The 25,883-nt window shown below is 40.6% G+C and overlaps 1 protein-coding gene across 1 annotated transcript in view; it reads left to right on the top strand.

Annotated features, from left to right (window-relative positions):
- Window positions 1-2,847: 2,847 nt before the first annotated feature.
- Window positions 2,848-25,883, top strand: part of LOC308091384 (spondin-1-like) — a 60,512-nt gene continuing 37,476 nt past the window's right edge. Inside the window, exons 1-4 of the mRNA XM_080436969.1 lie at window positions 2,848-3,311; window positions 5,715-5,821; window positions 19,088-19,221; window positions 25,134-25,207. Of these exons, the coding sequence (XP_080293095.1) occupies window positions 3,086-3,311; window positions 5,715-5,821; window positions 19,088-19,221; window positions 25,134-25,207 (541 nt within the window). The 5' untranslated portion in view covers window positions 2,848-3,085. The remainder of the gene's footprint in view (window positions 3,312-5,714; window positions 5,822-19,087; window positions 19,222-25,133; window positions 25,208-25,883) is intronic.

The raw sequence follows: 25,883 nt of genomic DNA, 5'->3' as shown, positions 1-25,883 counted from the left end.
AGGTGCAAAGATACTCTTGTGACACCTGGTGGTTGACATTTACTGGATGGACTGTGTGTGACCAGTGGCCATCTCCCCATAGGGATGAGGACATTAAAAACCTTTTGAAGGAATAAACCATTGTAAGCAGAATGTTTTAATGGTCTTCAACGTTTTTCAGGCCAACGGCCCCTTAGCTGAGAGAGAGATGAAGCAGGAACCCCCGCTATATATTGTATACAATTATGTTGCAGATTAAACTTTTACATAGATTTCATAGATAGCTTCATAGACTTGTTTAATAGCACTATCATTAGTGTTGTGTAAACGCCTCGCAGCGCAAGGCGTTGTGAGCTTGTAGATCAGATATTTTCGGCTAATGTGCACCTCAGAATAGGGATGCTATAGGGTTTAAGTGGTTAATGTTAAAACATTAAAAAGTTCTTATCACACAAAGATTTGGTAGTAATCTAGTAGTAGTAACTCTGAGGACCCCTTACGGGTCCCGGACCCAGTGTTGAAGACACCTGTTTTAATGTTTATGTGGATAGGCTATAGCAGTGGTTATCAAACCGTTGACCCCCAAATTAATATGTATTTGGCTGCGGACGCGGACCCCCATCTGAAAATATTTTGTGCCAGGGACCCACATACAATTTCTGTTGTGAAATATTTCAAAAATAATTCTAATCAAGATTTTTTTTAAATAGCAGATCTATATTTTCAAATAGCCGATGTTTATAGACTTAAATAAGGTTAACTGATTTTTATGCTGTTAACCAATTTTGCTGGGGACCCCCTGGAACCCCCTCATGGACCACTGGGGTCCCCTGACCTCACTTTGAGGACCACTGGGTTATAGCCATAGGCCAGGGGTTTTCGACTGTGAAACAGGGACCACCCTGACTAAGAATCAACCTGTGGACCACTGTTGTGTTGGGTCGATGGGGATATTATGAGCTAAGATTAGTGCTTTGGTAACACTTGCTAGGCATCCCATGTCTATAGGCCTACATCCCACTGTTTCTCAACCAATGGTCCACAGACTACTAGTGGTCCATGGCATAATTATGTTGAGAACCACTGATCTATTCCTATCCCACGGTTATCCTTATTCTGTTCTCTTTATCCAACCTTCCATTAAACTTGTTAACTGATTTACTGATTTGTATCTTATGTATGAGTGAGCAGACACATGTGATTTTATGGGCACATTTCCTAATAATGATGAATCAGGCAATCTGGTATACTTCCCCTTCTTGAGATTCTAATTCCCTTTTCTGTGGAATTTCTTGACCTCCGACTTCCCAGTACCTGACAACACCAGGTCATTAATGCACTGTTCCGTGGAATCAAAATCAAAATCTTCACTTTCCTTCATTACTAAATGCATGGTCAGGGACCACATGCAATACCTTCGCAAACCACCAGTGGTCCACAGACCACCTGTTGAAAACCCCTGCCATAGGCAACCATATAAAGTAGTAGGGTAACTAGGTAGCCCTAGATAACTAGGCTACAATAGTTATGGCTGTAGTCTCCAGCTTTAATTTCTGGGGCACATCTGGGCAATCTGATTAGTCAGGAAAGGTTGCATATTTTATTGAAACCTGAAAGGCACTCAAAAGATAGCTTATTCTAAAGAGAACACATTGCCAATTACTGTATATGCCATAAAATGTTTTCTAGCTTCTAAAACACCCATTGTTAACTGCTTAAACCCCAGCATTGGTATTGTGGGGAAAACATTCCCTGAAAATAGCGCACAATGCAAGGCGTTGCCTTGCATTGTGAACTTATCAATGGCTATTTTCAGCAAGAGCTTTCCCCTCAATGACAGAAAACAGAAAACATTCTGGTATTGAGCCCTGAGGGACTCCAGTTACCCATATGGGGTTTAAGTGGTTAACCACTATTCAAGAAACTGACAACGACGTGCGTAAAGCGCGCACAGGTGTGGAGCAGTAATATATGGGTGCATAATTGATTGTTTGTGAGATGACGGTCCCCTGCTGGACAGACAGACTCCCTTAAGAGCTCAGCAGGACCAGGGGGGAAATGTCTGTTTTTCGTTAAAAGTCCACAGCTGCTGCCTCTTTCGTGACTCCCATTTAGACCTTCCCTGTTGTCCAACGAAGAGGAAACAGTGGCGTAAAGTCGAACTTCGTTATTTCCTCAACCCTGCTGACAGAGACACTATCAAAAGAATTGATAGATTACGGAACAACAATTCATGGAACAAACAAACTGACAGATTAACTGAACAGCATTTCATTCCGCGTATGCCGTGGTGGAAAAAGTACTCACATATTCTACTTAAGTAAAAGTATCAATAGGCCTACTGCAATGTAGAAATACTCTGTTACAAGTAAAAGTCCGGAATTCAAAATGTACTTAAAGCACAACGTTATTATACTTATCAAAATGTCCTTAAAGACAAAACGTAGAAAATACTCATTATGCATAATGTCCCATATTTCACAAGTTTACAAGTATAAGAATCATTTGAAAATAGCAGATCTGCAAGCTCACAATGCATCACATCCAACTCATTGTGAGCTTGTAGATCGGCTATTTTCAAATGGCCGAAAAGTATATAGGGCTGAAGTGGTTCATGTATGTTTTGTAATAATAATCCAAATCTAAAAAGTATAGTAAAGCAAGTTTTCAAATAATTGTAGTGGAGTAAATTTAAAGTACAATTTGCCTCTGAGATGTTGTGAAGTAGAAGTAAAAGTAGGCTACTGAAAATTGGAAATACTCCAGTAATGTAAAAGTGCCTCAAAATTGTACTTAAGTACATTACTCAAGTTAACGTACTTAGTTACTTTCCAGCACTGCGCGTATGTGCTTCATTGTACCGTGTGTGTGTGTGTGTGGGGCTGAACTTCAGACGAGCTGCAAAGCAACTCCGCTCCGCGTTTAGTTGATCAGAATGGCTCCACTGCTCTTTATCCCGAACTGTCAGCAAACATTAGAAGCCTAGTTTGGTGGAATGTCTCAATGTTGATCTGTTAGGCGATAGATTTGATCGACCCGTTCATTCTTTCTTCTCCAGGGAGAGTTTTATTTGAATTGACAGACTCCTGTCTCGGGTTTCTAAGAAATGGGAATATACTTGCATTCGCTGCTTTTGCAGTGTTTCGTCTCGAGTTTTGTTGTGTGCAACGCGGTCGCTTTCGCTGAGGAGCCTGCAGCCGGCAGATCGGACGGGTACTGCGGTCGTATCCTCCGGGCGCAGACACAGGGCACCCGGAGGGACGGGTACCATGAGTTCAGACTCCGAGTGGAGGGGGACCCGGAGACCTACCAGCCCGGTAGCACCTACAGGGGTACGGTTACTTTTACAGTCATTGCATTGGTGCTTACATTGTATTAAAAAAAATATACATTAACACATTTTAACACGTGTTTGTAAAATGCACTGCACACTAAAAACCTCAGTTAATTTAACACTGACAGACAGTGTGCAAATGTAGCCTAAGCCATTTTTTTGGTCAGATCTACAAGCTCACAACGCATCACATTATGATGTGTGTTCATGTGTTTTTTTTCTGCAAACTTAAATAAAGTATTCAATCAATCAATCAATGTGTTGTGAGCTTGTAGATGTTGAAGCTTAGGTTAAACCGATTTTGATGGCATTAACCAATTTTGCTGGGGACATCCTGGGACCCCCTTTAGTCAATATTTAATTCCATTTGTAAGGGTCTAAATTAAATACGACCCATCCATTTGGTAGTATAAAATTAATACTTGATTTGTAGGCTATTTGCACTAGAGTGCTGATTACACATTGATTTCTTAAATGTGTTTGCTTTTCATTTTAATGTGTGTTAATGGCTGCAGAGCAAAAATGTTGATAGAGACAGCAGCTGAAGGACGTTATCTGTCACCATGTCTTTATCATTCTCTCTTCCTCCCTATGTTTGTTTGGGTTTCCTCCTCATGATCCCTAAAGGGAGGGGTTTGGCCTTGATAGGGGCCACTTTGTGATATCATTTCTGACCTGACCTATATTTCTTCTTAATTTCCTCTCCCCTTCCTGTCAGTGGGTGAAGATATCAAGATGCTGTCCTACACAAATGCCAACTTTTACACAAATCAGTATCAGTACACTCAGTTGGACTTGAACTTGAAAACTTTTTCAACTTGAACACACAGTCATAAGGCATTTTGTCTTGTTTTAAAAACTCAGTGACAGTGAAAAATGTCTTCATTCCAGTGAGTCAGTGCTGGAATGATAAGCTTCAAGGAGATTATTAAAATAATATTACTGCATTGGGGTGTTCAGATTATGAAAATGTGGCTGTGTGCTTCAATCTTTTTGTGGCTAAATCTATTAATCACAATTTAGACATTTAATATTTGTACAATAGGAACCTACTGTACAGTATACTTTCCACATGACTTTAGTCAGAATGAAATACTTAAACTATTTTGTAAAATTATATTTTATTATATTTATATATTATATATTTTTAAAAATTCACTACATGAGCAGTTCTCAGCAATTGTCTTTTAAAATGCAGGGTGTGGCATATACACAGTAAAATACTCAAGTGTTAATTTAACTCTTTGGTTAAATTTGTACACTCTCCGAGTGAAATCAACACACACGAAATACAGTGTGCTTTCGGTAACTTCCATTATGCCTCTGTCATTTCTAAGACAATTTACAGCTCTATTTATAGCAACAGACTGAGATTTCTTGGCACCATCCCCTTCTTTAGGTCTGAGATGCTAAGTGCCTGTTATAAGAAAGAAATCAAATCGTGTGGATATCGTGACACATGGGAACGGAGTGGCTCCAATGTGGATTTCAGACTTAATGTGGCCAGCCTGTGATGTCAGTCGTCCATCACATATGATGTATGTCTAAATTTGGGCGAGGTTTTAGCCTAATCAGAAGTGCCATTGACTTCCATTGTAAAATTAAAGTTAAATATTTCAAAAAGTATAAAATATATTTGAAAAACTAAATAGTGCAGGTGTTTCTGTGGCCTTCTGGCGGTGTGCACAACAAATTTGGGTGGTTTGTGAGATCAGCTCACAATCTGCCAGACACACTAAACCCTCTGCAGAGCCGTAAAAACCCTGCATCTTTTGGTGTCTCACTTTGTCCTACAGAGTGACCCCGCATCTTTTGGTGTCACCCTGTATCCTACAGAGTGACCCTTATACTTAGTTGCACGCTGATGTCGTGCACTGAAAATTGCTGATCTACAAGCTCACAATGCATCGCAATGCAACACATTGTGAGCTTGTAGATCGTCTATTTTCGGTGCACGACACCGGTACTTAGTAAGTATATCAAGCCCCTAAATTTAATTAGTTACTTTTTCCTAATCCATGTACGTTACTGTTTACTCCTATTATTTATTTTATTATCATTGTTTTGTTGTATACGTCAGTCAATAAAAAAATAAATGAAAGGCAGGTCAGATACAGAAAAGAGAGATTCTCTCTATTCAGTATCTGTCCTGCGTTTCATACTGCGCTACTGCAATGACAACTGAATTTCCCTTGTGGGACCTATTTATCTATCTTATCTATGTCACCCTGCATTCAAAATGACCCTGTATCACACATGCACACGCGCACACACACACACACACCTCTGGATCCATAGACTAACCTTTGATGGGGAATCCCTTTAACCCACGCTACAGTACGTGTGTTGAATAATGCAAAGCCAATGTATTAACATGCTGCGTTATATCTTCTACACACAGTGACACTCCTGGCCTCCAGTCCTTCCTACTTCAGAGGTTTCACTCTCATCTCTCTAAAGGAGGGCAAGGAGGGAACCACAGACGATGACTATGCCGGCCAGTTCCAGGTAGGGAATAACACATGGTCATCTTCACTATGGCCATCCTAGAAAAGAGGGATGATGTCCCACGTTAAGTATAGGGATGTCTGTTATGAATTACATTTAGTTACGTTTAGGCGTTACTGTTTAATTAAGGTTAGGCTAGGCATGATTTGGTATGGTTAGGGTAAAGTTCTGGGGAGGGTGTTCTTGTGGGACCTCCTTCTTTTCCAGGGAGGGTTGAGGTTGTCACGGTGTCCACTATTACTGGTGTAGTGTACATGGTGTGCAGGGATACACCAATTATGTACTGCAGGCTATGTTACTTGCCCTTTTTCCATTCATTTAATTTTTGTGTGTCACCCATGTTCTTGTAACATACTAAGCATGTTATCGATGTTTCAATGGAGGGATTGGAGGTGCCTTCTCCGAATGAGACTCTTCTGTGGTGCTAAACCCATACTAAAAAAGACCAGACATCCAGAGGTGCATGGTAGCACTCACCAATGTTTAAAAAAACAGGACAAGGACAGTGCCTCAATATCACCAATTCATTTTGGCCGGACAGCATATGCTAACGTTTTAGCCTAGTTGGCCTTCATCAGTGCAATGATGTATAAATTAATGTTATCCAATACTCAGGTTGCATACTGTTTTTTTCCCGGTGTGTCCATGAGGTTAGTAATTGGGAAAAGCTCCACACCGGGGCAACCCTACCATCTAGTGAGGACCATAATGCCGAAGGGATAGGCTGTGCTTCAAGAAAAAAAAATCCACCTGATATGCAGCAGAGTCGTTTATCTGACATGTTTTAATGCACAAGGGACTCTGCTCTGCTGCTTCCTGTAGTCCTTTTCATACGGGGGGTAAAGGAGTTACTGCTTTCTGACGCTACACAGCTCTGCTGGATGAAGAAGCTTCCCATAGATAGACTACAGAGTTCTCCTGTTGCAAACGGGGGGTGAGTTCGAAGAGAAGAGAAACTAGTTCTCTCATTTGTTGGGTTCTTCTGGGGTGAGACTGAGAAGCGCATATTTCCTCCGGTGAAGGGAAAGCAGAGAAGAGTGAGGGTGGTTGGGTGAGTGGGTTGGAGGGGGGGAGTTGTGGAAACGAGAGAGAGTGATATGGAAAGGTAGACAGGAGAGAGAGAGAGAGGGGATGTGATCTATTTTGTTGAGTAGTAGCTCTGCTCCTACTGAGCTGGAGAGCTCCTGAGGAGAGAGACAGACTTCCTCAATTACCTCCTGCTCAGTGTAAACAGGAACACACATCTCTCGCTGTTTCCACTCCCTGACACTAACCAGATTCTTACCAAGGTGAGACTGTGGAAGCCTCTTTTTTGTAGCCAACAACTTCAAGAGGGCGATGGATTGGAATATTAGTTTGATTTGATTGGAGGAGTAATGGGGGATCTTGTTTTACACAACATTTGGTTATTTTCTTCAAATGCTACCGTAATTATTCAGCCCATTCATCTTGAAGCTCAGCCTTTGAGCTGCACTTGCTCAGTGTCTCAGCCCAGAGCCCACACAAGTGTTCTTTATGCCCTCCTGCCTCTGTGTCCCTATATACTGTATACTTCGTCATACGACAAATAGCTAAAATACCGATCTACAATTTCCCGATGTGACACATGAGCTTGTAGATTGGCTATTTTAGCTATTTTTGAAAATAAAAATATAAAATGTATGGAAGAATTTTGATCATTTAAATGTATTTATTTCTAATTGCCAAAAAATAGTTACGTCAGGGTTAATGTGGTCATACAAGTATAGACCTCAGAGCGTAGGTCTTTGCCAGGCTGGGTAGCCTCTAGCCTACCCACGGCTGAGTAATTTCTGCCCATTCATTTTTTCTTTTTTTTTTTACTATTTTTTTTTATTCAAACAAAGGATTTTCAAAAGACAAACACACATACAAGGATACAAGACGGAACAAAAATAAGGAAATAAAAAATAAATAAAAAATAAAAGGACAATAGAAAAAAAAGAAAGAAAAAAAGGCTGTATTCCACAATTGTTACAGTTATTACTATAGTAAAAAATATACATTGACATGGGCTGAAAGAAGAAAGACCACTTTTCCCAATTTTTGTTTAACATTGTCTGAGTATGAAAGTTAGTTTTTCCATAGTGTAGATTTCCCCTATAATGTCCACCCAATTGTCTTTGGTTGGAGGATCCTGTTGGTACCAGCGACGCGTGATCGCTTTCTTGCTTGCTGCTAGAAAGACCTTGATGCCCATTCATTTTTTAAAGCCAATTCCAAGCAAGCGGTATGGAACATCCGCCCTGGGTGTAACTGAAATCGATCATGGCTCTGTGTTGCTTAGATGCCCCTCAATATGTGATTCAAAATTGGGGTGCGCTCACGCATTTTTCAACTTGTTGTTAAATGGGCCCCTCCAGCAAACTTTGGAAGCCAATCATAACCAATCGGAAGGGAATATAAAAATAGGGATGTTACAGTACATCTTTATCACATGACTCCAGAGATTATGTGTAACGATTTGTGTGAATTTTGGACCATGGAAATGGGCGTGGCCTATTTGTGGAATCGCAACATAAGGAATCCAGGGGGATTTTTTTTAAATTATAGGACCTACAATTCAGTTCGATCCCGGCTCCCCCTGAGTTAGTGTTGAAGTGTCCTTGAGCAAGACACTGACAGTGAATCCCTTCCGTATTTGCTTCCGATGAGCAGGTTGGTGCCTTCCATGGTTTCCTCCGCTGTCGTCGGTGTGTGAATGTGTGCGTGCATGGGTTTATGTAATGCACATTGTAAATGCACCATTTACCAGGGTACACAAGTAAAGAAAGTATGAAAACCACGGGGTCATCTAACTGAATTTTTTAAACTTATAATTTTAACTAATTAGTTCACTTATTTGTTCTTTGCGTAGTTTTTACATCATTCATCTTAGATAATCCTCTCAGTATAATAGCTCTCTTTTTTTTGTTCTGTGCACCCTGTTCCAAAACTCAATCATCATCTCACCAAACAACTTTTGGTTCAAACAGAATCTTTTCTCACACTGCTCTACTTTAGTATAGTTTACAGTCCCCGTGTTTGACTGAACACAGTAAATCCTCAGTGTTAATTTATCCATTTGTTAGGGGTTAAAAGAGCATCTGAGGGAGGAGTATAAGCAGAAAAAAGAGGAACTATACTAAGTGCACGTGACACTGGAACAACAGGAGCTTACCCAAAAGATCAGGGAGGTTGAGCATGTTAACCAGAGGCATGGCCAGAGCTGGAAGCTCATCAATGACCAGTTAGTGCATAGGATACTTAATATTTGACGATTTAGTCATAGTCCAGTGTATAAAACTTTGGGTAATCTCTCAAGAACAGATTCAGAGCTTCGCAATCTGTCGGGACGTCGTTCAGAACGTGTGCACATTGGCCTACAAGTGGGCAGGCCTTAGATCCGGAAGCAAGCCGCGCTTTAACCAATCAAAGCCGCTCCAGTCTCCACGGACTTACTAGGTCTGCGAGGCGAATACAAATAAAATACAAATAGTGCACAGTGCACGTCAAGATGTCATTAAAACTTCTCCGTAATCCACACAAGTATGTTTATAAATATCGTGTCAGTTAAGTTATATCACCAGCCGATCAAAGAATACGATTTGAAACGCAAGTGACAGACTTTGGTTGAATGAACCACACTCGCTTTGCGACTCAAGCCCCTCTCTCTGGAACAGTTAAAAGTGAACATATTTTATCTATGGCCACCGCATTGGCGGTGCCGTTTTTCTCCATCGCGGCAACCGTTGGTAACTGGTGTGGTTGTCTGTCTGTGAGAATGATCTCCCCGGCGTCTGTCTCCGCACGGTAACGTTACATCGCGTTCTAAATTTAACTCCACGAGGGTACAGATGGAACCAAATGGATCCGTGGACCCTCTCTCTCTCGGACTAACAAAAACAGCCAAAATGGCTCTTTTAAGCCACCCGCTCATATTGAACATAATTCCTAAGTAAATTGTTTATTATGAACAGAGCTAAATCAGTTTGTGTGCCTCAGCCTCAGCATAAAAGAGTCATATTTTTTGGTTGCCACTGCGCGGCCCATAGTGTTCCGTGGTGGAAGAAATGTTATCTAGTCGGAATGAAAACATAGGTGCACCACCGGAAGTGGAGGGCTGAGGGCATGGACCAAACCCCGGGTTCCAGTCAGCATAGTCTAGTTAATCACTCCCCCCAGAGTCAAATGCAAAAGTGAAAGACGCTGGGGGCGCTGTTTTTCCTTTTTATTTGACGATGGGTTCCCAGATTGAACTTTGGGAAACAAGATTTAAAGATCTTCAGGGATGACAAAATGGCAATAAAGAAAAGACTGGTTCTTACCCAGATCTATTTGGTCTGGCGTTTGAAATCGACAGCAGATCGCTGGCTGCCTGCAAGATCTCTAGGTTGTTAGCGACATGTTATACACATTAATGGACCAATACAGGTCACAGAAGACCTACAGTATATGAAGACTGCTACACAGCTGGTGTTAATCAAGGACAAGGATGTCTGTTTTGTATAAATGCAGTTGAAGGACATTTTTAGAACATCCACTTGGTCACACCAGGAACGCAACCCGCCACATCATGCTGCCAACTTACTAGAATGGTTTGATTTAACTAATTGAAATTCAATCCATAACAAACATGTCCGCCCACTCTTCTCCACTGGATTTCCAGTGTCTGCATGTCTCAGTCTCCTTTGAGAATGAGTCGCAAGCAAGCAGACACTTAACTTGACTAGCGTGGGTTTTAACAAGTACATTTCTTCTCATTTTGCCACTTTTGTGTACTCTTAATTACTTGTACAATCCACAAAGTGTTCTGTATCCCATCTCCTGAAAGACTGTATAACACTGAGGTGTTCTGTATTCCATCTCCTGAAAGAATATAGAACAGTAAGAACACGGATAGTGTTATGTATCCCATCTCATGAAAGATTGCATAACACTGATGAGGTGTTCTGTATCAAACAGTGGGAAAGGAGTGTATATTTGTTTTACTAGAGTAACACAAATATAGGGGCTATGAGGCTATGCGGCCCTCACACCTACATCGCACCGCCGATCCAACCAATATGTCTGAGTCATAGTGTTGGGGGCTTTGTCTGTCTGTCTACCTGTGTCCCTTTTATGCCCATATATGGATATATCTGTATCTCTCAGTCCTTGTACCTTTTATGCCCATGTATGGAGATCCCTGATGTCATCAGTAAATGCCCATATTGGTTGTATCTGCGGTTGGCCTAGATTGGCCTGGCCCATATTTGAACATGCCTTACAAGGAACTCCATATATTGGCATCTGACACAGACAAACAGATTCAGAAATCTCTCTATATATATGGGCATAAAAGGGACACAGACAGACAGACTGGCACAACGGGTACTCTGACAATGGGTATTGACTAACCGGGTGGGACATGCATTTCCAACTTGTGTCATTATCGACTTGCATAACAGAAGGAAAGGAGTGTTTATTTGTGTTATTCCGGTCACTTCATAAGCCGAAATTGATGTCAATTTCGACACTAAGTGTGCAAAGAGGCTATTGGTCTTTAACCACTTTAACCCTGCTATCCCAATTGTGTCATTATGGGGGGGGGGATTAAATACTTTGGAAAGGTTTTGTAGTCAAGTGGATAAATACTTATTCAGTATCTGTGTGCTCCTGGTGGATATCACCTCATTAGATGTGCTAGCAGATAAATACATGGTATTTTTATATTATTTTGTCTTTACTAAATATTGGTTTTGTTGGCCTGTCAGTATAGGGTAGCACGGTAGCACCAATAATTTTACATTTTGGATTAAGTCCTTAAGAACTGTGGGAATTACTAACTCTTCTACAGTAGTTGTTCAGATTCTTGATATTTTGCCATTGTAATTCAGCTCTTGTCAGCTATACTAAGTTGTTGAATTCATCTGTTTTTCTTTAGAATTATTATTATGGAAAAGAGCAATGGGTTTTAGGTTGGAATAAACTCTTAATTTCTTGTATAAGTAATGCAGTCAATTTGTTTACCAGTGATTTTTTTGGTGGATCAACAATTAAGGGCAGCTACAGTATGTGCATGACATGACTGCAGGGATTTTATCTAAATGCAAAATTCAAGGTTATATTTGGCAATTTCCTTGACCGTGTATTTCCCCCAAAAAATCTTCGTCTGGTTTTGCAGTGTCATTATACTGTGCAGAGGAGGTTGCAGGTTGGTAGCTCCAAGTCCGGCTCTCCTCTCGTTTTGGTTTCTCTTTTTCAGTTGTTTCTGGCATGTCTTCTGGAATGTGCCCGCCTGCTGTCTCACTGACACGCAAAAAAAGAGAAGAAAACTTTTCACACATTCATTTTAACAGCCACTGAGAGTTCCTGCTTTATTATGTGTTCACCCTTTATTTCACTCAGCCATTATAAGACTTGTGTTAATGCCTTAGACCTGTGTGTGTGTGTGTGTGTGTGTGTGCATGTGTGCGTTTGTTCGTGCGTGCTTGTGTACACTGTGTTGTGGAGTAGATGTGTGTTTTTCCCAGCCATCATCTTACTCCTTCAGACTGTGTGGAACATGGGTCATATTTATCTAGGCTAGGGACATGTTATTGCCCATGGAGACAAAACGGAGCTTGTTTGGTTAAGTGGAGTGATGAGCACAGCAGCTTCTTTTTAAGGCTATATAGGGTTCCGAGTTTAGCCGGGGATAAACAAACCCAATCAGTTTGAAGTGCCTAAGCTAAAGTCATTCAGTAGTTTTCAGAGATTCAGACTATTGCATAAGCCCAGCAATGCTATATATACTGCTGCCGAGAGGATCTTTAAGGAGAAAGACTGAATGCACTGTGCAGAGCTGAAATGACAGTGACCTTGTTGTGTGCCAACAATAGTTCTCAAACAATAAGCATTTTCCCAGCTTCCAGCCCTGAGATAAACACCTCAAGATTTAGCACCAATCAAACACAAAAAACGATATCACCACCCAATGCTCATTTACTGCTTCTTCTCCTTTATGGACACGTTTATGTTCAGAGAAGCAAGAGTGTGCTCCACTTTTGAGTAATTATGAAGTTATTTGCAGTGTCTTTGATTATGGCCTGATTATGGATTAGTGGCCCATATTGATATTGTTAATACTATTCTTATTGATAATGCACAATAAGGGTAAGCATTTAGGATGACAGATATGTCATTGGGATGAATGTTTTATAATCTTTCGCTCGCGTGAGTGTTGAAATAATGATGCGCCAATTAAGTGAACTGGATTGAAAGGACTAAAGAAGACGTAATAGTTTTGTTGTTACAGTTCACCATTCAGGGCTGTCTGGAGGTCACAGACATCAGCGCTTTTATCATTTAGGACTGCAAAGTCTGAGCAAGACGTCAACAGTTTATTCATGCTGCTCTCTTTGACAATAGCCTAAACAAACGGAGTGAACAAAAGACAGTCTGGGACTGAAAATTTGCTTGTGCACGCACACACGCACGCACGCACACAGGCACGCATGCACGCACGCACGCATGCACAGTATATACATATTGGTTACATATACCCGCTGGTTTGAGTACTACAGCAAAACGTAATGAACCATTTCAATTCATATAATTACAAATCAACCTCTCCAATGCATTTTACTGGAAATAAATTCAGTATTGTTAATAAAGTCAAACTTATAAGCAGTATATAATATCCAATGCAGTGCCCTCCACAGACAATACAATTGCTTTGATGGCTGAACGCTGACTCTGGCCTCTGACTCCCAGGTCTGCAAAGAGTCTGCCGGTAGATCTTGCCACAAAGCCTCTACACCCCACCTCCACTGGGCGGACCTCAACTAAGTATAAGTCCGTTTTTATATGATGTAATAAGGTGGCCCCAAGATCTCAGCAGTGATCTGAAGTGATGATGTATAGCTTTGATTGATAGAAGGCTCAAGGCAAAATGTTTGTGCCTCAGAGGCTTCTATCAAGACAAGAGATTTCTCTCACTTTATGAGGTAAGCGTCTCTTCAAATGTTGACGTGACATTTCAGTCTGTCTGTCTGTGACGTGCGTTCGTCATAAAAAGTTTCACTCCGCACTTCGGTCCCAGAGGTTTGATTCACTGCTGGATAACTGCTTTGCATATAAATGCATAGCCGCAATGCATGTGCTGCCACACAGTTCTACACGTGCACGCACGCGCACACACACACACGCACACAACCAAGTTAATATTATTCTAATTGTTGATTTTCTCCAGAGATCTTTACTCTGTCCATCTCCCCCCTCCCTCTTTCTGTCTTTGTGTGTGCTTTTGCATTTGCTTTAGCAGACATCTGTGTTTACCATCTCCGCTGACAAAGACAGTGGGATGAACTCTGGACACTCACACAAGCACCCACACGCACGCACATGCACAGACATACCAGCAATCGCAATTAAAACAAAGACTCATTTACTATGCTGTCCGTTCACTGCCTTCTCTCTTCAACCCTCACTCTCTGTGACTGTCTTACCAGACAGTCAGAGACCAAACTTTAGGGACTGCAACTTTACCACTTAAATGTTGTATACTTTGTTGTATGTCAGATCATGGAACTAGCAGATCTACACACTCACAATGCGTCACATTGTAATGCATTGTGAGCTTGTAGAAATTCTATTTTCACCAAATGTTTACCTATATTTGCAGAATAAAACCGTAACTAATCCTACGGTTGGTGGTACACTCAAAACTTTTAATCCCTATCCAAGTGGATCAGATTTAGATTTTTGGTAGTTCAAAACCGAACGACAGCATTGGAATCACTTTGACATCCGATCTGTGATAATGGAATTATCTCAGCAAACATATCAATAAGAAATATATATATTTGATTAATCAAATAATATCTTTAACACCCAAAATCCAGATCTTATCCACTCGGATAGGTATACAAAAATGTTCACTGTCCAAAACACTTTATAGAACAATGCTTCACTACTCATGCACTGTACTGTATAGGGATGGGATGATAATCGTTATAATTTATCAAGAAAAATAAACGCTCACAATAACCGTATCGTGGAGATTTTTATTTATCGTGAAATTGGACCTGTAAAGAGCGCAGGTCCGTGGGTACTGTACCCTGTACCCAGTAACCAGTAAATGGTACCCAGTACCCTTTGGTACGCTCTTATTTCACTCTACACAAATCGATTCGCCAAAAATAGCCGATCTACAAGCTCACAAGCTTGTGAGCTGATAGATCGGCTATTTTCCCCCCAGAATAGGGAAGCTGGGGGTTCAAGTGGTTAACAAAAGTGGCATTTTAAGTTTTAAGCATATTTTGATTATTGCGATAATATCGTTAATCGCAATTATTTTTGGCGCAATAATCGTGACATGTAAATTCCATATCGTCCCATCCCTAGTACTGTATGTATGTGCTCCATTAATTCTGTGTAGTATTACAGTATGTCACTCATTTGCACACATTGTTGGAGGAGAAATGCTCTGCAGTGCAGCATTCTTACTGTACAGTGTCTATGGCAGCAGTGGCTCATGTAGGGCGGCCGCTTGGGAATCGGAAGGTTCCCGGGTTCGATCCCTGGCTCCCCCTGGGTTCGTGTCCTTGAGCAAGACACTAAACCCTAACTGCTCCCAATGAGCAGGTTGGTTTAGGATGTATTTATTTAGATTTAGATATTGAGTTTAGCACTATTACGTTTTTCACTGCCTTTTAGGGGAAACGCAATTTAGTTTTCTGATGCTTGCAGACGGAAATGACAAAAAAAATCTTGAATCATGCATGGTTTCATCCACCGTCGCTGTGTGATGTTTGCGTGAATGGGTGAATGTAATGCAAAGTGTAGAGTGCTTTGGATAAAGGTGCACTACAAATGCACCATTTATTTTTTACCATTTACCAAGCAGTGATGGACACTCGTATTTATATTTATATACCCTGTAAGCTTAATGTAGTTGAAGAGTAAGTTCAAATAGTATACATCCGGTGCCATTATAGATCCAGAGAAGTATTTTTCTTATGTATAGTTCTTTACACTTCCAGACAGTGCAGGTTTCCTATCAATTTGTCATATCTTGACGCTGATATAATTCTATTTCTGCGTCTCTTACATCTCTCTCTCTCTCTCTCTCTCTCTTGCTCTTTTGCTCTCTGCCTGTCTCTCTCTGCTCATTTGTCATCTCTCACCATTTGTTTGCATCTAGACTTAACTGTCAGAACTGTAGTCTTGGCAAAACAGAAATAAACCGCAATGTGAATAATGAAGTTTGGGGAAGTAGATACAGAGATATTGAGAAGATGAGTTAGGGGTCTGTGTGCGAGTGAGTGAGCGTTAGGCCTGTCACTCTTATTAAATATCGATTATTTGAGATAATTGCAATTATTTTCCAAAAACGTCATAATCACTTCCACGTTGAAAGATGTTTATACATTTTCAAACATTTTCCCAAAATAGTAAAAATAGCCGATCTATAAGCCCACAACGTGTTGCATCACGACACGCTTTGGGCTTGTAGATTGGTCATTTCCATGGTTGAAAAAGTATAAAGGTATTATTTAATCATGTGACTAATTTCTTTATATATATTTAAGTTATTTGTCATACCTGCAATTTGGAATTTTTGTTTACGAAGCCGTGAAGCCTAACAGGAATGTAATTTTAAAGTGTGTGTGTGTGTGTGTGTGTGTGTGTGTGTGTGTGTGTGTGTGTGTGTGTGTGTGTGTGTGTGTGTGTGTGTGTGTGTGTGTGTGTGTGTGTGTGTGTGTGTGTGTGTGTGTGTGTGTGTGTGTGTGTGTGTGTGTGTGTGTGTGTGTGTGTGTGTGTGTGTGTGTGACAGGGGAATGTGTGAAGTGAGGGATCTTTGTGAGTCACATAAAAAGTGTCTAGAGAGAGGAGAGAGGGCTGTTGTCTCTGTCTTTATATCCTGTCAGACTGCAGCTGGAGAATATTGAGTAGAAGGTCATTGTTTGTGTGTGCGTGCGTGCGTCTTTCTGTACATACGAGTGGTTGTGCCTGCAGTCTGTGTGTGTCTGATTTTATGTGTGTTTGTGTGTGACTATTTGTCTGACAAGGCTCAGGTGCAGAAGATGGGTTTGATGCGTTTTAATTGTACCTGGCTGTTATATTATTATTTCCAAAGTCGCACTCAAGGGCTGAGCATTTTATGGGGTACAGATAAAGACCGATCCAATTCAACTAAGCCTTGTAGCCGGCAATTTCAAAAGGATTCTTAACACTGCAGCGTGATTACTTTCCTTTCAACAATGTTGTGTGTCCATCAAAATGCAAAAAAATAATTTCTTCATCAGGTGTGAATGCTGTCATCACTGCTGCTCTGCCTTGAGCCTCTGGATCTGAATACAAAGTTACCATAACTACTGCTCCTTAAACCAATGGCATTATGCATTCTATAGCTTCTTTTCCACGACCAAAAGTGTGCTGCATTGTGCTTGTGGGATCTGATTTGCGGTCTGTTCACACTATCAGTGGGACCAGGAATGAAGAGTCAGGAAGTGTCTGAATAAACTACAATGATGTTCATGTCAACAGATGACTTTTGCGTATACATAAGCCGTATGCAACAGTTGTGCTTATAGCTCTATTGTTGTGCTTCAAATAAACTCTACAGTATGGAGCCATCGTCAGTGTGGATGGATTCATGTGCTTGCCACTGAAGGACAATGTGGCCATCAATACCCGATAGAACACTTCCATGAACTGCTGAACCATAACACAACTGTTGAGATGAGTAGCATCAATCAAATCCCTTAGTAACGCACTATGGAAGACATTGGTTACCAAGAAACTAAGCAACGACAAATCCACTGTGCCTGATGGGATGTCAAAGATGGCCTTACTTGAAGAAATCTGAGAGAAGGAGGACATTTCATCTGAGTTCAGTGATGCCATGATCATTACTGTCTTCACCAAAGGAGACCAGGCAGACTGTGGAAAAGATAGAAGGATCTGCCTCCTCTCCACAACAGGCAAAATACTGGCCAACTGGGCTGGCTACTAATTTCTTATAGTTCTAATAGTTGCCAACTTGCCCCTTAATTGTCTTGCCATTTTATCTCCCCATCTTCTGGATCTACAGTATCCCTAATTATTTTAAGATTGACTGTGTTCAGCCCCTTCGTAAAAAAACCTGGTCTTGACCCAACCAATGCACCTATTAGAGTCACAAACTATATTTTAATGAATTCTGACACGGGTAACTTTTCCATGCTTGTTTTGTTGGACTTGATTTGACACTATTGATCACAATATTCTCATCAATAGATTATAGCATTGGGTTGGCATATCTGGGATAGGGCTGTCAACTGAGCTCAGACATTATATTAGAATTTTGGTCTTACAAATTGGCTGGTTTTCAATTATTATTCTATTATATTTTGCATAGAAAATGATGCGCATGCAATGTCAGAACTGGTCAGTACCATTATATCCATTAGAGAGCGCTCCCTGCGGATTGTCAAGAGCAAGCGATTGTTGTATGCGTTTTTTTTTTTTTTTGTCAGACTGTTTATTTTTTCTTCTGTGTGTTGGGTCATTACAGAGCCGCTGTGCGTGCGTGCGTGCGTGCGTGCGTGCGTGCATGTGTGTCATCTGTCTGGCAAGGTTCACATGCAGAAGACATTAGACATGTCTTAAATGTACCAGGCCGTCCCACTTATGGGCTGAACATGATCCTTTTCCATTAATGCAGTCAATAGTAATGCTATCAAAAGAAAGGTTTAGAATCTCAGATTATCTACAGGCCATTGATAAAGATGTCAACTAACTGAACAGCTGTCTTGGGTTAATAATGTATTCGGGTCATATAATGTTTCATGTAGCAATTCCAATATTATATAAAGGCCACATTCCCCAAACGAATACAATACATTATATTAACTACTTGAACCCTAGTGTCCCTATTCTGGGCGTCATAATAGGCACAATTTTTTTTGAAGATAATGGTGTAGAATTAAAAAATGAAAAAGGAGACCAAGGATAGACGCCTGAGAGACGCCACGCTGGTCAATGAAGTGGTTTAAGTGGTTACAAATCGTCTCAACTTTCTCCCCACCTTATGCCTCAGAAAGCAATGGCAAACTCTGTAACTGTATCCCCAGTCTCTAAAAACTAAAATGTGTCATATTTATAAATTGTATTCTGTTTACTACTGCTACACACAAGCGAAAATCTCTACTTGCGTATAAATCCAGGATTATTGGTGTTGGTATTTGGTTATGTTAATTTGACCACTTGTAATGCTAGGTTCAATATTAATTGAACCTGTCCCTCCTTCTCTGTCCCCAGATTATTGATGAAGAAGACACCCAGTTCTTGACCAACTGCCCCCCTGCTGTGACAGAAAGCACACCCCGCAGGCGCACCAGGATACAGGTGTTCTGGACAGCCCCACCCACTGGGACCGGTTGTGTCATACTAAAGTGGGTATCTTTTTTTCCTCTTATTTGGATAGCAACTAAAGTCTCATGTCAAAGGTTTGTTTTTTATGGCATCTAGGACAAGGTTTGTCTGTATGTATGTAATGTATATATCTGTCTCCTCAAAAGTAGACCAGTCACAGTTCATGTCACAACATGCTTAAGATCTCCTCAAGATCAGATGGTTATTATCTACTTTGTTGCTAATGCCATTGTACTTACACTTATAATCTGAAAAGAGATGCCTGGTTCAATGTATATTTTCCCTATTGGTGGAGTACCCAGGATACCAGCCATGCACTGGTCCAGTGGAGAGCCCTCAAAGACAGAGAAGCGCAGAGAACTGTGTACGCATCATACAATATGGCCCCTGTTGAAGCAGTGAAACTTATATGGAGTGTTGAAGTTGAATCGTAGTTGATAATCTATGCATGTGAAGTTACACTATATCTAAAGTACTGTATTTGAAGTCCTTTAAAGATCACTTTGCCATTTGGTCTTCTTCTACCTCTCCCAAAATATATGGCACAGAACATTCCATTGAGGGAATGTTTATTTGTTGTTTTTTTAACAACACTGATTATTGGTTATAGTCAAGACATTTAGGAAACTAATAACAGGTGTTTCTCCAAAACCTCTGGTATACTGTGCCTGTGTTAAAGGACTGGAACTAAAATAAAGTTTAAAGAGTGATGCAGAAAATACAGAGCATTTTATGGTTTGAACTGGAGCAGGTGTGATTACACTGCTTAATTTATGTTTGCATGTGTGCAGGGCAGGCATGTATGCGTGACGTTTGTTTTATTTAATTCCTTTCTCGAAAGTGGCTATAACAACCCCTGGCCTATTTCCATTCTCAACATTCCAAACCTCCACCTCCTCTCTCTGTCTGTTCCCCACTGTCTCTGATCTTTTTTGTCACACTTCAATCCCAAAATTGGCTTCATTTTTTTGTGTGCTATTTCTTACAAAAAAAGGGGGTTCTCTATTGAGCGGCCCATAATACTTTGACGGCCATGCCATGATGGACACATTAATTCTTAATGTTGTTCTTACAAAGAACGCCTCAGGCTGTTGTGGAATTAAAAAAGAAAATCGCTAGGTAGAAGGGTAAAGAGAAGGGGGGGGAGAGAGAGAGAGAGAAGATACTACAGAGAACAAGAGAGGGCTTTGGCTGCGAGTATAAGAGAGAGAGAGCAGCAGATAGATTAAATTATATACTGACACTGGTACTTATAAATAATTGATTTTATTCATGATGACAATGATTTATGATTGTACAACCATAACACTGATAGCAATTAGATGCTGTGCTACGATTGCCTTGCTTTATTAATATTTTGTCAAGTGTAAGTGTAACTCAGGCCACCTCAGTAGGTACAAACAAAGCTTGCAATGCTCTCCCTTACTTCACCGCAAGCTGTAGCCTCGAATACAAGATGTGAACATGAAATACTGTATATCAGTTTCTGAAAACTCTATCTTTCTTCTTCTCTGTATACAGTAAATATCTATCGGTCGATCTCACTCCTCGGTCTATCTCACACCTCTCTTCTCATTTCACACCTCAGAGGGAATAACCTCTTCGTTAGACACGGTAACTCTTCCTGACTCTCCCTTACCTCCGCTCTTTGACAACATATACTGACAGCTGTTATTTATAATATTTGGTTGCCACTGCTGTCTCACAGATGGCATACAGCCATTCCGCTGTTCGTTTTTCCAATAAATCTAGCCTTGCGTAGGCGAACATCTGCTATGCAAATTCGGCTCATATTGCTGTCATGTTCGTCAGCTTACAGCTTCAGTATTACCTCCATAGAAGCTGTACGTCTCTCTACCTCTTCTTCTCTCTCGGACTCATGTTCGGTCTCTCCGGCTACCTCAATGCTTCACTCTCGTTTTCTCTCTCTCTCCAGCCCCCTCGATCCATCACTCTCATTCTCTCTGTCTCTCAGGTCAACTGCCTCTTCTCTATTGTTCTCACTTCCTCGCCTGCACTCTTTAACAGACAGACATCTTGTCTCTCGCACCATAAAGCATACGTTTATCAGCTTAGTCCCAGACACGTCAAGTCAAACTCCAGTCACTTTGTCATTTTGGGTTATTTATATATTTAACATGATGCTTTATTGCAGGAATCCTTGAGGTTGTAAATAGACCTTTTTCAGAGCGGACATTTTTACTGGATAAACAGTAAACGGTAAACACAGCTGAAGGTAATGGCATTAGTTGTGGGTGTGTTTTATCTTACCATCATGCTGGCACAAGCAAACATAAATTAAACCAATTAATTGTTACGATCATTAAGAAAATCTTCTTCTTTAAAAAAACTGAAAAAGTGTGATACTCGCTTAATTGAAAACATATTTGCTTTATTAAAACCCCATGATTTTTCAGCCTGTTAGATCTGAACAGAAATCTTGTGTGTACTGTACATGATGTGCCTCTATCCAACATCCCCAAATGTACTTGTGTGCATACGCAGGTGATTGACAGTTTTTGTGCACTAAAGTGTTATGAGCTTTGTTTGTGCGTAATCCATTCTCTGTATTAGGTCTGATGAGCTCAGGACAAATCTGATCTTTGATCTCCGGAAAATCCTCTGTCTAGAAATGTTTCCCCAGAGCGACGCACACACACACACACACACACACACACACACACACACACACACACACACACACACACACACACACACACACACACACACACACACACACACAGGCAGAGAGTGTCCAATGTCAGTGTCTCCGCCAGGCCAAAGCCGTGGCATAGACTATGTTTTGTATAGTAAAACTATAAAAACTTTTATATTACTCCTACAGATTTTGTCCAAACATCACGCAAATCAGTACGCAGTATCTCTATAGTCATTAAACGAAACAGTTTTTTCAGATTTTTCATATTCCATCCTGATTGGCTAAGATTGGCTTCCAAAGTTTGGGGGAGTGCTCCGTTTTTGAACAAAATGCCTCTGAAATTTTGCACACACATTCCTACTAGGCAGAGAAAGAAATGTCACTTAATATTTTTCAAATCAGCCTCATGGTGGTGCTTTAACAGGCCGATTCGCGTTTTTACTTATAACTGCACTGATCTGTGTAAAACTTTGTATGCGCACTCCCTAGATGCCAAGGAAAAACCTTTGCCCTGCATTTTTCACATATGCCTTTTATAGCGCCACCAGGAGGCTGACTTATGTAAAAGAAATTTTTTTATATTACTCATTCAGATTTTATCCAAATTTCACGCAAATTAGTACACATGATCTCTTTAGTCATGTGATCGGACGGATCTGTTAGATTTTTTATATTCCATCTTGATTGGCTAAGATTGACATCTAAAGTTTGCAGGAGTGGCCCGTTTTGAACTAAATGCCTCAAATCATGAATGCAGCGTCTGATTGCTGAAACTTTGCACACACATTCACACTACATTGAGGAACAAATGCCACCCTTTTGATATTGCCCTATTATAGCGCCACCAAGAGGCAGATTTTTATATTACTCCTACATATTTTGTCCAAACATCACGCATATCGGTAGTGTGATACTATAGTCATGTGATCAAGATGGATCTGTTCGATTCTTCATATTCCTACCTGACCTGGCGGAGACCTGTGCTCCGAGGAGCTGTAAATCAATTCTCCATCTCTTTATACTTCAATTCCTTTCAAAACTCCCCGGCCCTCAATTCGACGAGTCATCATGTTGTTATACCTTTCAGCGTTGTTTTTGCATCTCTTTTGCGTTTTATTGTATTTCAAATGTGCTAAACATAACTGCCAACAAGTTTTCTGTTATTTCACCTAAACAGGTTTTTGCACTTTTTTCATTACCTTATTTCTCTGAGCTTAATTATGTTTGGGACAATGATGTACAGTGTGGTGGTCATTATTAAAATAATAATCCCTACAGGATGAAGCAAGACATACGCGAAGCAGAGGTCCTGCTTCACCCTGAAAGAATTATCTTCCAATAATGTCCACCTTACATTATCCTGCTTATTACACGGCTGCTTACAAATTAAATCAATAATTCATTAAAAAAAGATTATATAGGCCTATAAGCTTCCGCTTCCTTACAAGCTTCTGAGGCAGGACAATGGTCTGTGATATAGAAGTAACAGATCCTAGAATGCCTGATTGAACATTCAGAATCAAGTATTCAACAAAAATAAGCAAAAGAGTACTTTTATGATAGATTCATAGCATGTTTCGCATGATTCTGTGGGTTTGTACTGTATATTGACTGGATTTGAACAATAAGTATTTGCTGGAAACTCTGCCAAACATTTCTACTACAGCACTTATTATTTATTTCCATTGTGACAGGAACAGCTAGTCACTTTGATGTGCTCTTTGACAGTACATTTCTAGCACTGCTTTCGTTTTGGGAAGCCTCGTTTCATTTGAGCAGCTGTATTTTGAGAGACTGTTGCATTAAAAAGCATGAACAATGGCAGCAACAAGAACACACCTCATACTGGAAGGAGGTTTAGGCTTAATTTATAATCCATCGAACAATGGCGTCGTTTGCCAAAATAATAGATCTACAAACTAACAATGTGTTGCATAAATTAGGCATTACTTTCTCCTTGTAAGACTTTTCTTCTTTTCCTCTTCTTTTTTTATCTCCTTTTTTTCCCGCTTTCCGTTTTCCTCCCAACTTACAGTAGATACTTCCTTGGCCTACTGGCAGTACCACACACACACACACACACACACACACACACACACACACACACACACACACACACACACACACATATACACACACGTACTGTACACATATACACACACGTACACGTATACACACAGACCCATTTGTAGGTGGCTCACTACAAAAAATAAAAGACTATTATTTTTATGGTGTGACACACAGGCAGACATCTGTGTGTCCAGGACATATATAATGTATATCTGTTGTGTTCTTCAATTTCATGGCCAAGCAGTGAAAGCTATATCGAGTACACTGTGCCACTTAGAGACTGTTAAAGATTTATATGGCCAATACAACAGATAACGAGGTAATATCCCTTCATCCTCTCTGGAACTGATGTTCAGTTGACATATACAGTTTTTATGTTATGCTATCTGGTGCAAAGTGTTTCTGGACTGAACACAGCAGAATGTAGCAGTGCCATGCAGAGACTGTTAAATTCAGGTTGTGTAGTGTCATGCATTACTGTTGTGCACAATTCAGTCACTGAGGAAGCTCTATGGAAGGACACAACTCAGTGCTGGTAGTCCCTATACATTCACTCCCTCTTTACGTCTTTAAGTTTTAATTTTACTGTTTTATTGAGTCGTAAAAGGCGCGATAATCACCCTGGAAGACACAAAATGAAATCCCTTTTAACCAGTTTCTTTTCGAAGCCATGTTGAGACTCAAAAAGGCTAAATTTTAGTTATATTTGGAGTCTATGAAAATATGTACAGTATATGCCAAACATAACACCTACCTCCGAGGTAATGCCTACATTCCCCTCACTCCGTTCCCTCTCTGCATGGACATCGGTTACGTTTTATGTCACAGCTGCGTGATAGCGTGTCACGAGGGGGCAGAGAATACCACACGGCATCTGTGAAAAGATGTGCACTCCAACTCCATTATGATACCCCCAGGAACCCATTACCTTTGCCTGTCTGGGAAAAACATGGTTCTGGAATCGGGGGGAAAAAACAACAACTATGGTATTAGTCCTCTAATTCCTCCCATGTTCCCCTCTGCTGTCTTTTCCTCCCTTCCTCACCCCTCTCCTGTCGATTTATCTGTTCCTCTCATTCTCTTCTCTCTGTCTCTCTCTCTGTCTCTGTCTCTCTCTCTCTCTCTCTCTCTCTCTCTCTCTCTCTCTCTCTCTCTCTCTCTCTGTCTCTCTCTCTGCCTGTCTGTCACTATCCATGTCTCCAGGGCCAGTATTGTCCAGAAGAGAATTATCTATTTCCAGGACGAGGGCTCCCTCACCATTCCACTGTGTGAGAAAGGTAATGACAGCCGTCCGTCATCCACCTGCCATCATTGCCTATTCGCAGTGTTATGCTTGTCCGCTTGTCATCTGTCCATTATCCCTCTGTCATCCGTTCTTTAATACCTTTCATATAGGCTTTCAAAAGGAAGTGTCAAATAATGTCTCAAAGCAACAAAAAAAATTACATTGTCAACAACAACATTCAGTGAGGGCTATAGATCTCCTGGCATGCTCTGTGGAATTTTAAATACCCCAATGAATCTACCATGGTGCGGCAGTAATGCTTTTATGTTCCCTGTGATTTTATAGTGGAGGGAAACACTACGTCAGCATTGGAGATGTGCAGGCTCCTCAGATAAACACAAAAGAGTGGCAGCAGGACACTTCCAGCTACCCACACTGATTGCTCACAATCACTGAGGCATTACAATGTTCTTGCACCAATGGTTTTCAAGCACTGTACCTTGAGGGACCCTTTTATTTCAAGAAACCTTCTCTAACCAATCCAACATAGTTTTGCAGAGTATTGTGGAAGCTAGTGAAGCTGACCCCCTTTTTAGTTTTTTTTGCCAACTTTACCTAATCCATGTTATCTCATTATGCAAGGTTCATGAAAGGGTGACCATTTTATTCTCAGATCAATTAAAATCTTAATGTAAATGGTTGATCAGTAATGCCCATGTCAAGTATTT

This window comes from Gymnoscopelus braueri, assembly GCF_963280865.1.
Source record: "Gymnoscopelus braueri genome assembly, chromosome: 9".
NCBI classification, from domain to species: Eukaryota; Metazoa; Chordata; class Actinopteri; order Myctophiformes; family Myctophidae; genus Gymnoscopelus; species Gymnoscopelus braueri.
Note: the sequence above shows the minus strand (reverse complement) of the source record. Positions and strands in the feature narration are given on the sequence as shown.